We start from the raw sequence: 16466 nt of genomic DNA, 5'->3' as shown, positions 1-16466 counted from the left end.
TCTCGGTCGACTGGTCGTTATATTCCATCCTCGGTCTGATGTAGGTAGTTGAGAAGATCAGAGGAGGTGAAATATTTCTTGCGCCGGTTAAGAAAGCCCAAACACTTGAATGCTTCTTTCGACACTTCGAATACGTGCTTTGACCAACGGACTTCACATTGGATCTTCATGCGCAGAACATCAAGAGCATCTGATTGTTCAATATCTATGCCATCGATAGATATCGACGATTGAAGTGGGTCAGTGAATCGCTTGTGAGACAAGACACAGCACTACGTCCTCTGTGCGTAAAAGTCTACTCTGTTCATTCTACCTCACTCGGAAATGGCCAACAAATCCTGGGAGAGCGTCTAATCCATAATGGGCCTCCTGTCCACAATTTCTTGAGGACTGGACCTATGGTCGAATGAATATGACTGGCACAGACTACTGTCATCGGCAAATGAGAAGACTGGATTCGAAGTCTGACCCAATAGATCATCAATGAAAATAAGAAAAAGGGAAGAGGAAAGGACAGAGCCTTGTGGCACACCTGCGGTCAATGTATACTCATCGGATGAGAACCCATCTACAACAACTCGTGTAGTGCGATCTCTGAGAATGCTCGATATAAATCGAACGAAGTTATTACACCGTGCCAGACCCTATCAAATGCCTTGGAGATATCCAGAGCCAATACCTTACTCTCACCAAACTGGTGGATAGAGCAACTCCATCGTTCCGACAAAAATTCCGTTAGGTCTCCCGTAGAGCGATTTCTGCGGAACCCAAAGATAAAGTTGGGGCTATCACCAATATGAGGTAATTTTGTGTGTTCAGGGGACCACTCCTAGATGTGGTGGAGCTACCACTCTCACTACTGGTAGGGCTCTCTACGAGCCATTGCAATGTCAGGAGATTGAAGTCGAGCTGGACACATGACGGACTTGCGCATGATTTGTGACGGTGTGGCACTACCCTGAAATTGCGGGGGTAGGAGCAGGGTTCTGGATAAATTATTTCCATTCACATCGTCCTTTCACCGTTCTTGACTGCAATAGGGGCTTGAAATGGCAGATTGGAGGGAATTTCTCCAACCCGTCTTGCCCCCATCATTGTCAAGCATGTTGGCTGCTTATCTTCTTCAATTTAATGCCTGGCATTGTACTGCCGTAAATTTTGTCTGTATCTTTAGCCCTTTTTAAATCTTTTTCGGCTTTGACAAAATGAATCAATGTTCTCTGAGTAAAGCTGATAGCGATTGAGGTTGTTAGACGCGTAACATTATATAACCTAAGTTTAAGAAGAATAACGGCGGCAAACACAAAAAAAAAATTATTAAATATTTATCCAAAGCGTATTTTTCAGGTGGCCGCATCAACCCAGCTGAGAGAATTTGATATGTCAACTCATTTTTAAATTCGCCGTACAAAACTATAAACTTCAGGATAAATACATATTTTAGAAATTGTGTTTGCTGCTTTTATGGTTTATGGTGGTTACTTAGGGTATATAATGGCACGCGTCTAGCAACCTCATTCACTATAAGTTTCACTCAGGGTACTTAGTTCTATTGTGTCGCCCACGAAAGAAAGATGCAAAAAGCGCAGAAGAACACTGATCAAATTTACGTCAGTACAATGCCAGACATTAAAATGAAAAAGATTAGGAGCCAACATGCATGACAAAAGGGCCAGGCGGTGTGAAGAAGCTGCCCCCAACATGCAATTTAATGCTGTAGAAGTCAAGAATGGCGATAATTAAGATAGGAAAATAGGTTTTTATGTAGCCATAAGCTTGCACCTACTCTCGCAATTTCAGGGCAGTCTCCTAATAGGTGCTCAACCGTCTATGGCTCCTCCTCATCCCCACAAATCAAGCTTAAGTCCGCCATGTGACCAGCGCAAGATCAAAGTTCTGACATTGCAATGGCTTTTCACGACATTCAGTAGTGAGAGCGACAGATCTATCACATCCAGTATTTTGGCAGCACACTATATGCAATCTGTACGGCCACACACCATGATGACAACGTCATCCTCGTAGCCAAATATTTTAACTGTCCTTTTCAAATGGTCTGGAAATCCGACAGATATCCATGAGCTAAAAAAGGGTACACAACCCCTCTTTGTGGTAATTGAGCTCGAATCGAAATCTTCACTTGAGCTATCTAAGGCTAAAATAACCTTATGAAAACTATTTAAACCTGCCATCTTGGTGGTTTTGTGGGTTGTTGTTGTTTCTTTCGTTCCGATCCAAACCACCGCTCGCCGCGGGAACAGGTTGGCCATGGGTTATTTACAGGCGCCAATAACCCGCCTTGTCATATCAAGCATCATGAGCACTCAGTATTTGTACAAGAGTCGGTGCCGCGAGGCCTCTCACTGAGACTCTACGATTGATACCGCTGATTGTATGCGACTGCAATTGCAGCTCTTTCGTATGGAGCATTCCACTATCCGCAACCTGTGGTCGCGTCCGGTAGCTCGTGCCTAAGCTTCTTGTGACAGCAATGAACACCACACAGATCAGACCTCAATGTTCCAGCCAGTTTTGTGTGTAAAACCTCTGGAGCAAATTCGCATTTGTATTTTCTTGCTTGACACTCAAAAATTTATAAACTTCTTTCTTCTTGCTCTGATTCGTCAAAGCAAATTTGCCAAAAATTTTAAATGTCAAGGCGAAGCGAATTTTCTTCGACACGTTTACAAATTTTGACATATCAAGTTCCCAAAAAATGCTTTGTTGTAGCAATTCGCCGATGCGGCCACCTTACCTTCCGTATGATATGAGGTAAATTCATTTTGTCATTCCGATTGCAACATATCGAAATATCCATTTCCGACCCTACAAAGTATATATATTTCGGATCGTCGTATAATTCTAAGACGATTTAACAATGTCCATGTGTCTGTCCGTCTGTCCGTCCGTCTGTTGTAATCACTCTAGAACTTTCAAAAATTGAGATATTGATCTGAAATTTGGCATAGATAGGTCGTTTTGTTGCACGCTGGTTAAGTTCTTGAACGGACTATATTTGCTTCTATGTAGACCGACTTTTCAATAAAGGGTCTAATGCCCACAAAAAACTTTGAAACATTGAGTAGTTTAAGGCTTCCCAATAGTTGAACCAAATATGGTTCAGATCGGACTATATTTAGATATAGCTACCATATAGACCGATCTCCAGATAAAGGGTTTGAAGACCATAAAAGCTTTATTCATTACCCGATTTCGCTAAAATTTGCAACAGAGGGTTATTATAAGACTCCCGGCATCTGACCTAAATATGGATTAGATCGGTCCATATTTAGATATAGCTGCTATATAAACCGATCTCCCGATAAGGGGTCTGAAGCTCATTAAAGCTTTATTTATTACCTGATTTCGCTGAAATTTGCACAGTGGGTTATTTAAGGTCTCCCGACATCTGAGGTAAATATGGTTCAGATCGAACTGTATTTAGATATAGCTGTCATATAGACCGATCTCCCGATAAGGGGTCTGAAACCAATAAAAGCTTTATTTATTACCCGATTTCCTTGAAATTTGAAACAGTGTGTAGGTTAAGACCTCAACATCCAACACATCCAACATCCAACATCCCACCTAAATATGGTTCAGATCGGACTATGTTTAGATATAGCAGCCATATAGACCGATCTGCCGATAAAGGGTCTGAAGCAAATAAAAGTTTTATTTTTTTATCCGATTTCGGTGAAATTTAAAACGGTGAGTAGTTTTAGGCCGCCCAACATCTGACTCAAATATGGTTCAGATCAGACTATATTTAGATATATCTGCCATATACACCGATCTCCCAATAAAGGGTCTTAAGCCCACAAAAGCCCTATTTATTTCCCGATTTCGCTGAAATTTTAAACAGTGGGTAGCTTTAGGTTTCCCTACATCCGATCCAAATATGGTTTGGATCGGACTATATTTAGATATAGCTGCCATATAGACCGATCTTCCGATAAAGGGTCAGAAGACCACAAAAGCGTTATTTATTACTCGATTTCGCTGAAATTTGCAACAGAGGGTTATTTTAAGCCTCCCGATATCCGACCCAAATATGGTATAGATAGGACTATATATATTTAGATAAAGCTGTCACATAGACCGATCTGCCGATAAAGGGTTTAAAGCCCATAAAAGCTTTACTTTTTAAACGATTTCGCTAAAATTTGAAACAGTTAGTTATTTTTAGCCTCCTGATACCCAACCTGAATATGGTTCAGATCGGACAATATTAAGATATAGCTGTCATATAGACCGATCTACCAATAAGGGGTCTAAAGCCAATAAAAGCCTTATATATTACCAGATTTCCCTGAAATTTGAAACAGTGAGTAGGTTAAGACCTTCCACCATCCGACCTAAATATGGTTCAGATCGTACTATATATAGATATAGCTGCCATATAGACCGATCTGCCGATAAGGGACTGAAGCCCATAAAAGCTTTATTTATTACCCGACCTTTACATGGTTCAAATCGGTTTATAATTGGATATATCTGCCAAAAAGACCAATATTTTGTTCTACAAAATTGAATAGTGACATATATATTAGACCACTCAATGCCCGTGCCGAATGTGGGTGCTTAAGTTATCCAATTTTCACCTGATTGTGACGAAATGGGATTAGCATATATACCAAAGTTCGGCCCGACCGAACTAAATATAATTTTTTTTCAACTACTGTCGTGGTTGAAATTTTTGCCATTTTTAATTAAAAAATTAAATGATTTAATCCTTTTTTAATCGAATCTCAAAAAAACTTCAAGCATGGTGAATTCGATTAAAGTCTATTTTGTCCCGTACAATATATATGGGGAAGGAGATTTCAAAGACCCATACGTCCCATATTTTGACAAATATATGGCTGCTGATTGAATATGGGATTTTTAATCGAAAATTTTTCGCCTTTTTTCAAAAACGTTAACTAATATTCTTCGTGATTGAAGCAGATTCGATTAAAAAATTAATTGGTTCAATTAATTTTGTGATTGATCCCGATTTTTAATTGTTTCTGTGTACCAACAACTTAATGATAACACACGTATGTAGATAATAATATTTCAATGTGTTGTTGAAGCGTGTATCGTTCCATTTTTTATATCCCCATCACCGAAGGATGGGGGTATATTCATTTTGTCATTCCGTTTGCAGAACATTGAAATATCCATTTCCTATTCTATAAAGTATATATATTCTTGATCAGCGTAAAAATCCAAGACATGTCCGTCCGTCTGTTGAAATCACGCTACAGTATTTAAAAATAGAGATATTGAGCTGAAACTTTGCACAGATTCTTTTTTGGTCAATAAGCAGGTTAAGTTCGAAGACGGGCTATAACGGACTATATCTTCATATAGCCCCCATATAACCGATCCGCCGATTAAGGGTCTTAGGTCCATAAAAGTCACATTTATTATCCGATTTTGCTGAAATTTGGGACAGTGAGTTGTGTTAGGTCCTTCGACATCCTCCATCAATTTGGCCGTGATCGGTCCAGAGTTGGATATAGCTGCCATATAACCGATCCGCCGATTTAGGGTCTTAGGCCCTTAAAAGCCACATTTATTATTCGATTTTGCTGAAATTTGGGACAGTGAGTTGTGTTAAGCCCTTCGACATCCTCCGTCAATTTGGCCCTGATCGGTCCAGATTTGGATATAGTTGCCATATAGACCGATCCTCCGATTTAGGGTCTTAGGCCCATAAAAGTCACATTTATTATCCGATTTTGCTGAAATTTGGCATCCTCCGTCAATTTGGCCCTGATCGGTCCAGAGTTGGATATAGTTGCCATATAGACCGATCCTCCGATTTAGGGTCTTAGGCCCATAAAAGTCACATTTATTATCCGATTTTGCTGAAATTTGGCATCCTCCGTCAATTTGGCCTTGATCGGTCCAGAGTTGGATATAGTTGCCATATAGACCGATCCTCCGATTTAGGGTCTTAGGCCCATAAAAGTCACATTTATTATCCGATTTTGCTGAAATTTGGGAGAGGAGTTGTGTTAGGCCCTTCGACATTCTTCCTTAATTTGGCCCAGATCGGTTCAGATTTGGATTTAGCTGCCATATAGACCGATTTCTCGATTTATGGTTTTGGGGCCCATAAAAGGCGCATTTATTGTCCGCTGTCGCCGAAATTTGGGACAGTGAGTTGTGTTAGGCCCTTCGACATCCTCCGTCAATTTGGCCCAGATCGGTTCAGATTTGGATATAGCTGCCATATAGACTGATTCTCCGATTTAGGGTCTTAGACCCATAAAAGTCACGGTTATTTTCCGATTTTGCTGAAATTTGGGACAGTGCGTTGTATTAGGCCCTTCGACATCTTTCTGTAATATGGCACAGATCGGTCCAGATTTGGATATAGCTGTCATGTAGACCGATCTCTCGGTTTTAGGTTTTGGGGCCATAAAAGGCGCATTTATTGTCCGATGTCGATGAAATTTGAGACATTGAGTTTAGTTAGGCTCTTCGACGTCCTTCTTCAATTTGGCCCTAGTCGGTCCAGATTTGGATATAGCTGCCACGTAGACCGATATCTCGATTTAAAGTATTGGCCCCATAAAAGGCGCATTTATAATCCTCATGGAAATCCATCATGGAAATTTGACAGAGGGACTTATGTTAGGCTTTTCGACATCCGTATCGTATATGTTTCAGATCGGTTTATTTTAAGATATAGCTGATGTACTTATTAATATTTGGTCGATATCGGAACATATTTCGATATAACTGCTATGGGACATAAGGTATGCAATTCTCACCGGATTTTGATGAAAGGTGGTTTACATATAATCGAGGTGTGGGTATCCAAAGTTCGGCTCGGCCGAACGCCTTTTTACTTGTTTAATAATGGCATAGTTTCTACATTTCAAATTTCAAGGAATAAGAGCTTCAAAGGTTCGGCTACTTTACACCTAATAACTACCTGTTTGCAAATGTAAAAAATGCTGCACAGAAAGAGATTTAGGGACAAAGATAAATCGTTATGCAACACAGGGATTGAAATGCGTCATTAAAACACATTCGGAAATACTTACAGGCCTTTTTTGGTATTGCCGGCGTTCGAACGCATTTCCCCCAAAAATTTGGTGCAAGGTTCGGGTTTCACGGTGCAAATCAAAGTAGTGGTAGTGGTAATCGTACACATTGAAATAAGCATGTTTGTTTTTTTACTTTAAACTTTATTGTACTTTCCAGATTTTCACTGTGAAACACGAACTTAGCCGTGAATTAAAAATGCTTTCTCATTTCTTTTAATTTTGAATTGCGGTTTTTTTACTTTGTTTTGTTTCTGTTTCAATTTATTCTCTTCTGTATACATGCAATTGATTTATAATTATTGAAAAAAATGATGCATTGCATTTTCTTACATCTGAGCGTGAAGTAAATGCGGAAATGCTTTTCTCGTCTCCCAAAGGTGGCGGTGGCGATGATGACCACCGCATTGAGTAGGCGGGCATCCGTCATAGGTCAATTATTAAGAGTTAACATTTACATTAGAATAATTCATTAATTAATTTAATAATTATGTTTGCTTGTTTCTTTCTTTCTTTGTATGGGTGTATGTATGCATGTAAATATGTGTGTATATGTGTTTGTAATTCATTAGATCACTTATTAAACGAATTTTTATTACTATTTTCATTCATGTGTTTTTTCGCTTCGTTTTTATTTTGTTTGTAGTAAATTCGGACTTTTGTCAATAGATGATTAATTTAAAATTAACTTTTATTGGTTTCTTTTTGGGAGGGGGTCGTGGGAAGTGCGTACTCTTATTTGCCAAGACATAGTGTGTGGGCGTATAATGTCCTTGAAAAAACTATGGGACATAGAATATGGAGAATGGAATTGTGCTCCACTAAGAAACATTGATCGTAAAATTTGTACGAAGAACAAAAGGGCGGAGAAGGTAAGGGGAGCTGGACAGCGAGCTGGAGATTAAGGAGTTCTCTTGCACATGCTCTATGACATCTTGGAGTACTTGCTACAAGTGAACTTAGCATTTAAATGGCTTGTTTGTGTGTGTGTCTGTGTGTGTGTGTGTGGGGGGGGGTGTTGGCTGCTTCAGTAACATCGGTGTCGGTTCGATAGATTAATTCTCTATTTATACATACGAGTAATAATAAAAATTTAAATTTTGTTTTAAATCACAGATTTTGGTTTAAAAAATTCCGAAATAAAAAGTTGAGTACGTCTAAGAGTTAAAAGTTAAAAGTTAAAAATTTCGTAATTTTGGCTAAAGACTTTGTTCATTTTATAAATTATTTACCTAAAGATTTGCGTGTATGTGTTTCCGTGTGTGTTTGTGTATACACATATGTATATATATATATATATATATATATATATGTTGGTATGTATGTAAGGGTATTTTTGTGTGTTTTGGCTTTAATGATTACCAATACAATTTGGAAGTTGGTTAATTTTATTAAAATTTCTTTGATATGCGTTGCATTGTTGAAAAAAAAAAAACTTACTGAGACTTTTTATTCATGGTTCGTGTTTTTCTTTTTGTTTTTGTTTTTTTATTTTATCATCTGTTTGCCGCAGACTTCCAAGTAACAACAATAATACATACAGATCTGTGGAAAATACAACGAAAAATCAAATTTCCGTTTTTGTCCTCGTCGATCAGTCGATCATTCCAACAAAAATGAAACATTTTTTCTTTTTGTGTTTTCTGTTAATTTTTTTCTTTTCTTTTGTTTTGTTTAAATTTTAATTTTTATTCATACATCTATTAACTACATAGGTTTGATGGGAATACGTTCTGTTAGATTGTAGATCCTGCTGGATGTGTGCTGTGTGAGTGTCCACGAGCGCTGGCGCTGTTTATTGTCTTGGATGGGAAAAGACTTGTGCGTTAAGTTGAACGCTTCCCGCTTGAACAGCTTGAGTCTTTTGCGTGTGTGTGTGTGTGTTTTTTTTTTTTGGTTTTCGGGTTTTACTATTAACAACATGAGGTGCCTGCATGTCCATGGGTGGTCCTTTGATTTGTGTTATATGGTATACATCCGTATGAGTGTTAGTCAGTTGGTGTTTGTGTGCGTATGCGATCGCAGGGGATATGTGTTCAATTGGAACAGATATTATTGGTGGTGGGGGAGGCGGTAACGGCGACCGGGCGTTTTTCTTTTCGTTTGGATTGAATGTTCAAGATGTCGTCCAAAGTAGCGAAAGTCAGTTTTTCATTTGTTTACACATTTATTTCGAAACATAAAATTTTGAAAAATCATAAAAATCATTACTAAATATAGTAAATAAGGGAGGAGAATGGGAATGGGCTTGTGGGTGGTGTACATTTAGGGATGGACGGGTAGATGGAGCGATGGATAGGTCTTTACAATATAAAAGTAGTTAACAGCCAAACATAAATTTAGTCATATATGTAAATATGTGCTATTTGAAAATAAAGATCACAGTTTGAAGTTTGTTTTTATTCTCTTTTCAACGAAATATACCATTAAATCAAAAACCTAAAGAACTAATAATAAGATAATAATAATTATAAGTGTTATTTTAATAATAATCATAATAATTAAACGATGTAATAATAAAAAGGGGGCTTGGGGCGGGGAGAGACCATCTTAAACTAAAAGCTACGAGGTATATCAAGTCATACAAATATGCTGGATATGTTGTATGTATGTAAGTATGTGTTTGTGGGTTACTGGACAATAGACGCGCGCAATAAACTCATCCCCACCAACTGCTCAATAGCCAGCAGTCGAAGTTGTGGGGTGAGCACCGTTTCACCGCCCCGTTCTTAAAGATATGAGGTATCAACGCTGGGCCCTGCCTAATTTAACCCGTGCTGGACATACTCGGGCACTGCGGCAGGACTTTTGCTTGGTTGTATTATCTAAGTGTATATCTGTATGTAAATCTATGAGGTAACACCGGGCGAAATGTCCATCTTGCCAGACAGAGTTTGTGTATAGACCACGTTGCCGTCGCTCTCTCTCTCTCTCTCCCTACCGTGAGCTCGTGGGAGGCATTGAGTGACATGGTAAATCTAATGTGATCTTCAAGTCTGTAGATTTTAAGGGGATGGACATTTGTGCTTATCCTACTGGAGTTCGTTTTGATATTGGTTTTCTGTCGTATTTCTTCTTTGCTACATTATAAATATGTTTGCATGTATGTATGCATGCATTTGTGAGTGTGGCTGGATGTGTCTCTGTGAAATGCTGCAGATGTGCTGTGAGCATTGCAAAGAGAGACACGCACGCACGCACACAACTTCCTTTACTGGTACTTATGTACTATTTGTATGTATGTATGTATAAATGTACGTTGTATATAAATTGAAAAATTCCTGAGACATTTTACAGATATGTGCATATAAGAAGAGCCTGTTTCCAAACTATTCTTCCTTTTTCTTTTTCTTTTACGTTTTGTTTTTGTTATCTAATTAATTATTTTGATAGAGATAGGCTTAATGAATGTTGAGCTCCTGCCTGAGCTGGCAGACAGGGGTCAGGGGACAGGGGAAGATTGAGAGTCGTGACGATTTGCTGGGGTGACAGTGACAAAAACGTTCTGTTTATGCTACCTGTTCCGTATGTTTGGCGTCGGTGTGTAATTATGTGTATGTGTTTGTGTGATTGTGATACGTTGTGGGCGGGGGTGGGCTTGTAAGATTTTTTAAATCTAAAAAATACGTTGCTTTCATTGAATAACAAACAATCGAATCAGTGAATTATCGTTTCTATTTACAAAGTAGGGAAGGGGGGGAGGATGAGGGAGAGGATTCATCCTTAAGCTTTTGCTTTGTATGTTTAATTTTTTTGTTTTCGCTTTTGTATAGATTTCATTCAAAATATGTTGTATGCTTGTAATTTTTTGTTGATTTTGTTTTTGCTTCGTATTTGTACTTCACTGGTGAAAATCACTGAGCTTGTGTTTTGTTTTTGTTTTCTTTTTCCTTGTATCTAAAAATATTTTTTTTTTGTTTTTGTATATAAATTTGTTTTGTTGTGTTTTAATAGACGTACACACATGTACACGATGATAAGTATGCGTGTATGCATTTCCCTGAAGTAATTATACTTTTGTATTATGGTTGTTGTTGTTTTCTTTTGTAGCTTAAAAATTAAGTAAAAATTCTAGTTTCTCTTTTTTTCTATTTGTGTGTTTTGTTTTTTCTTCTTTCTCTCTCTCTCTTCTGCTTCGAAGTCTCGAGTTTGAATCTGCTTATGGATATGCCTTATTTTGTTTTTAGAGAATTCAGCATTTGTCATATGCCTGGGGGTAGGTGTGTGTATGTGTGTATTTGATTGTTTATATACAAAGTTATAAATGTTAAAAAAATCGAAATAAATGAAAAGGCAAACGGTGCGTAATGCAAGCAGCAGGCGCAGTGTGTGTGCCTGTGTGAGTGTGTGCGTGTGTGTGGCTTGAGCATCCACATCGCTTACAGATGTACTGTGGTACGTATGACTGTTGAATTTCTAAATGTTGCGTATACGCAGTGATATGTTTTACATCACACACACAGCCACACCAGGAACAACAGCTGGCCTCAGCTATTATCCCCCTCGTCTCGCTTGAGATATCACCGTTTCTCTTTTCGTTTGGTTTTAACATAAACTAACTGAAAAAGTCCTTAATTCTCTTCCTTTTTAAGCCAATACTTTTGGCCATTGGAGGTGGCCGCCTTGGCGTGGTAAGTAAACTATATAATAGATTAGATACAAACTGTTACTCTGGTTTGTTTTAGTAGAGACTAAGTTAGTAGTAAGGTTAGTGGTACGAGCGATCAAACGAACGAACGAACGAACGCCCGCGCGAACAAACTTAGAGTAAACGAAGATCATAACTTAACGCTTAGGGGGGGCTTATACAAATAAACGATAATACAGTACAACACTGGAGTACTGGACTACAATATTTGTTAAAAAATAAAGTACAATCTAAAAGTTGAGTAAGTATGCATGTATGTATGTACGTATGTATGTATGCTGGGGAACAGGGTACTTGGTGTGTTTGTTGCTATGATAGCAACCTGAAAACCTGATCGATAACTTAAACGAGTGCTCTAGGTTTATATGTTTGTGTGTGTGTATGTACAATTAGAAGAGTTAATTTTGAAGGTGCTCTCATTCGGAGGGAACGGAAGCTATGGCGCGGCTGTTTGTTCTGAGCAGATCGCGGTCACTTTTGATGGCTTTTAAAATATTGCACGACGGACTACAATTGTTGCAGTTGTAGTTGTTGGTAATTGGTGTGGGTGGTGGGTGGAATTGACATGGGATGATTCTCTAAAATATGGCATTCCACAATAGATCCTATTGGATGCCTGGTGGTGGTTGACCCAGCTCACTGCTGAAGTCAAAGAGCGAGGTACGCTGGTGCGTGATGGCGTGCGGATGATGATGAGGATGGTGGTGGTGATGGTGCGGTGGCGGCACCAGCACATTCTTCATTGAGGTTTTGAGCAGTCGCTTCAGCATGCCACTGGAACCACGGTGCTGCAGACTCTTGTGCGTGGTCAGGGAGTTTTTGGTGCGATAGCGTCTGTTGCAGAATTCACACACGTAGAGCGTGTCCGATTGTTCATGTTTATCCTGAAAGTGCCGCTTCAAGGAATAGTAACAGGAGAAGGTTCGCCGGCAGTAGGGGCATTCCTGAGGTTCGTTAATGCCGCCGCTGGTGGGAGGGGGCATACGTAAAGGCAGTTGTGGCGTACTATTATTGTTGTTGTTACTGCTGGCAGTTGCCACCCCAGTGTTGCCCCCGCTAGCCGGGCGGGGCGGTGATGCATGCAGGTTGAAAGGGCCCACACCGTTATTTACATTGCCCACCATTGATCCGAGCGATGAGTTCGGCGACGTCATGGCTGTGGGAGGCGACGGCGGCGCTGAGGTAGAACTGGTTGGCGACGAGGCTGTCGAACGCATCGCATTGAGGGCTCCTATAGCATCAGAGAAAATCAAAGGAAAATCATTATTATCTCTCTCCTTACATCGCTAAGGGTAACTCAAAATAGTAAGAGTGCTGATTGGAAGTGAGAAATGAGAAAAACAAATGAATCAAGTATGAAAAATAAGTTATGGGAAAGTAAAGAGTCGTCTCTAAGCGATCAAGATTCAATAACGTTTAACATTTGTTGTTATGCTTTTCATAGAGTATTTCTGTAAATACAGCAGCAGGAAAAGTGTCTATTGGTTGTTTTAAATATTTCGAATTATTAGAATGAACGCGTCTAAAGGAAAGGAGTATTGTTGCTTAGGGGAAAATATTTAACAAAGAAAGTTTTCTCTTTTTTTGCTTTAAGACTTTGTTGAAGTGGAAGATTTCTAAAGCGATAGGAAAAAATCTACAAATGATTTTGTTTACTCAGATGGTTTCTGTTTTCGTTTGCTTCCGATGTCGAAAACACTCCGAAAACACTTCCCCCTTTCAGAACTTTGTTCCAAAGCATGCCGAACAAATTCCCCAAGGAAGAGATGTTTCTTTGTTGTTTATTTTTTCGGTTTTACTTCATTTGTACAGATGTCCAGATTTACAACAGAGTATGTATTTGTTTTATAGAGAATATATATATTTTCCAAATTAACACATAGTACGGATGTATAACAAACACTACAACTACATACAAAGAAGGTGGCTACACACTGCTCGAAGGGTCAGATGCTTGCTTCACGAAACAGATTCATTGCAACTGACGGCCAAGTTGGTGAGATTTTTAATTTCCAGGGCCGCCACAAATAGATGAATCTATTTCGTAGAAGTATCTGTTTATGGATGCAACATAGTGGGCATGGTGGGCAAAACTGTTCTCACAATAACCGCAACCATGTGGGGGAGTCCCCAAATGACCTTTGAAGCTTAATTTTCCAAAGCTCATTTAGAAAATCAAACGTTCCGTTTGGTTGTTGGCGAACTAGTTTTGCACATCACTGTAAGTGGGCCAGTCACTGGTTGCGTAGTTGCAATCCCCCATGTACATCCGTGAACACAAACATACAACCGCACAGCGACACAGCGGCTGGTATGAGTGTATCGACAGACCACAAAGAGAGGGAGCGAAAGTTGGTGATCAAGCGAGCGAGCGAGCGAGTGAGTAAGAAGAGGTTAGAACACATGCAACGGTAAACCTTAAGCTGAAGTCATGCACTTGAATGACATATATATGAGTTAGTAACTACGTAATGTAATGCAAAAAACGAAAAGCAAAGCAAAGCAAATCAGCTTAGAGCTGAGGCAGAATGGAAATGAAAACTAAAATGATGAAACTTACCACAAAACAAATAAAAAGTTCAGTTCTAGACTTGGTAGGAATGCTTAGTACTTATTATGTCTTATGTTTTTTTTTTAATTATGTAGTAGTATTTACGTATGCTTAGATATTTTCTTTGGTCTAGATTCTAGGAAACGGTATACTTAAATGATGGACTGATTGCAGGAGAGAATAGAGAGCAGAGTACTCGCATCTATCCATAGAATGAGCTGATATATAGGGAAATATTTTTCAAATGTATTTATGTATAGTTATAGTGGTAGTAGTAGTGGAAGTAGATAAGGCAGCAGTAGTAGGAGCAGATCGAACTGATGTTTCTCAAACATAATGGGCATGATCAACCACAACTACATGGAAGCTGTTCGAGTCAGGCACATGTTGAAATGGTTTGAGGAAGAGATCCATGGTCATACTTACAACTCTAATAGAACGAAAGGAGAACGAGTATGGATTGGCATAGTTCATTTTTGCAACAAGTGTAGCAGGCGAGTAGGTGAATTCATGTGGGTGTAAATTCATGTGTGTGTGTGTATGAGAGAGGAGATACTGAACGCTTGGAGGAATGAAGAAAGCTGTCAGTAGTCGTTTAGTGGCTCAACAAGACTAAGATTTAAGGTTTAAACATAGGCAGGAGCAGAGTTAGAGAGAACTAGAAGGCGGTATGGAATGTGTGTATCTACAAGTTAATAGGCAATGAGACGGCATTTATCACAGAGGACAACTATATTCTACACAGACTGTTGGCTGGCACAGTTTGTTGTTCGAAGAGGGTTGGGTGTGGGGAGGGAAGAGAAGAGAAGATAGATGTGGGGAGTTGGAATGACAATGTGTTTAGGACAGGAAGTGTGTGGGAGAGGGATTACTAGTTCAGATTGCATGTCTTTATACGAGAAACAGAGACAGTGAAGTGAGACAGAGAGAGAGAGAGAGAGAGAGGAAAAGTATTCAGGGTAATTCAACAAAATAGAAACAGGGAGAGAGAGAGAGAGAGATATGTTTATATAGAGAGTCAGTGAGTTTAGCAATTTAGACTAACTACAATTTTGTTTGAAAATCTCTTCTAAAGATCTTGACTTTGAGAGGAAATAAAGCCAATAGGTAAAGGTGTTGGTGTTTTTGGTTTTTTTTTTCTTAAATTTTCTTAAATGATCCTCACCTCGTCTCTCATTGGTTAACAGGATAAAACAACATATAACTGATCCTCAAATAATGCATAAATGTTTACCACTCTGATGTGTATGTAAGTCAATGCGCCGCACTCCGCTGATGAGCCCATCATTCATGTGTACTTGTCCGCTGCGCAGCGTAACTTATGCTAAATGCAACTAATGGTGATAACTCGAGAGTTCGTCGTTGTAGTATTGCTAGTCAGTTTCAGTTATAGTCACAGTCGTAGTTAAAGCTAAATCTCTTTTGTTAAATATTAAATTGACTACGTAATAGAGGTAAAAAAGTTGTCATGTATGTATGTAGAAGGCCACATGTATGCTAGTATAGTAGATAAAAAGGTAAGAAGGTCAATGGTCCATAAGAATAAGGTGGTTGTAGCAATTTCACCTAAAGTGAATGCGATCGATGTGTGGTGTCGATGTTGTCTCCTGCGAAGGCTTGTCGGCCGATTGCTGAAAACTGATGACTGATGACAGATGACTGATGGCAATGCATCATGCGTTCTTCAGTGGTAGTTCTAGACTTGAGTGTGTGCATGAGGAGGGGGTGAGTGATATTGCTTTCATGTCGTTTTCAAATGATATAAATAATAGTCGTAAAGGGATTTTGTCATAATGTGTTGTTGATGTTGTTGTATTTTATGGTGTTGCTGATGATGGTGGGCGTGAGAGTGAGAATGCGGATGGGAGTGGGAATGGGAATGGGGGTCAGGTTGGCCATCGAAAGAGCTCATTGAATTGTCATTGGTCCTAACACAGTACTGGCATGACACAGAGTCATGCGTTTGCTCTCAGATCGTAGTATTGAATTGATTGTACAGTTTAATGTCCTTCATTTCCATTTCGCCGGGCCGCGACTTATGGTACGTATAAATATGGGTCATCAGCGAGTTGCGCGAACAATACACTCTTTCGCAGATGATACAACGGTATTCCTCTTGGCGTACGGCATGTTTGTCGGCAATGTGACGCTTGAGCGAAGCTTTTGAACATAGAAGCTTACCACATAGTTGGCATGAGAACAGTTTCTTAGGCGAATTTCC

The 16466-nt window shown here is 39.2% G+C and overlaps 2 protein-coding genes across 2 annotated transcripts in view; both read right to left on the bottom strand.

Moving 5' to 3' along the window:
• Positions 1-7256: 7256 nt before the first annotated feature.
• LOC106082427 (broad-complex core protein) lies at positions 7257-15911 on the bottom strand. The gene is made up of 2 exons (XM_013244924.2): positions 15411-15911; positions 7257-12925 (listed from the first exon to the last, which is right to left on the bottom strand). The coding sequence occupies exon 2, from the start codon at positions 12909-12911 to the stop codon at positions 12300-12302; it is 612 nt and encodes a 203-aa protein (XP_013100378.1). The 5' UTR covers positions 12912-12925; positions 15411-15911; the 3' UTR covers positions 7257-12299.
• A 136-nt stretch (positions 15912-16047) lies between these two features.
• The window catches only part of LOC106082426 (broad-complex core protein), a 35181-nt gene continuing 34762 nt past the window's right edge, over positions 16048-16466 (bottom strand). The window contains exon 8 of the mRNA XM_013244923.2: positions 16048-16465. Coding sequence (XP_013100377.1) covers positions 16215-16465 — 251 coding nt within the window. The 3' untranslated portion in view covers positions 16048-16214. The remainder of the gene's footprint in view (position 16466) is intronic.

This window comes from Stomoxys calcitrans, chromosome 4 (genome assembly GCF_963082655.1).
Source record: "Stomoxys calcitrans chromosome 4, idStoCalc2.1, whole genome shotgun sequence".
NCBI classification, from domain to species: Eukaryota; Metazoa; Arthropoda; class Insecta; order Diptera; family Muscidae; genus Stomoxys; species Stomoxys calcitrans.
The sequence above is the reverse complement of the archived record's forward strand: the minus strand, read 5'-3'. Positions and strand labels throughout refer to the sequence as shown.

What these genes read in the sequence shown, in the direction of transcription:
- LOC106082427 (XM_013244924.2), bottom strand. Translation starts at nt 12,911, where the DNA reads ATGCGTTCGACAGCCTCGTCGCCAACCAGTTCTACCTCAGCGCCGCCG.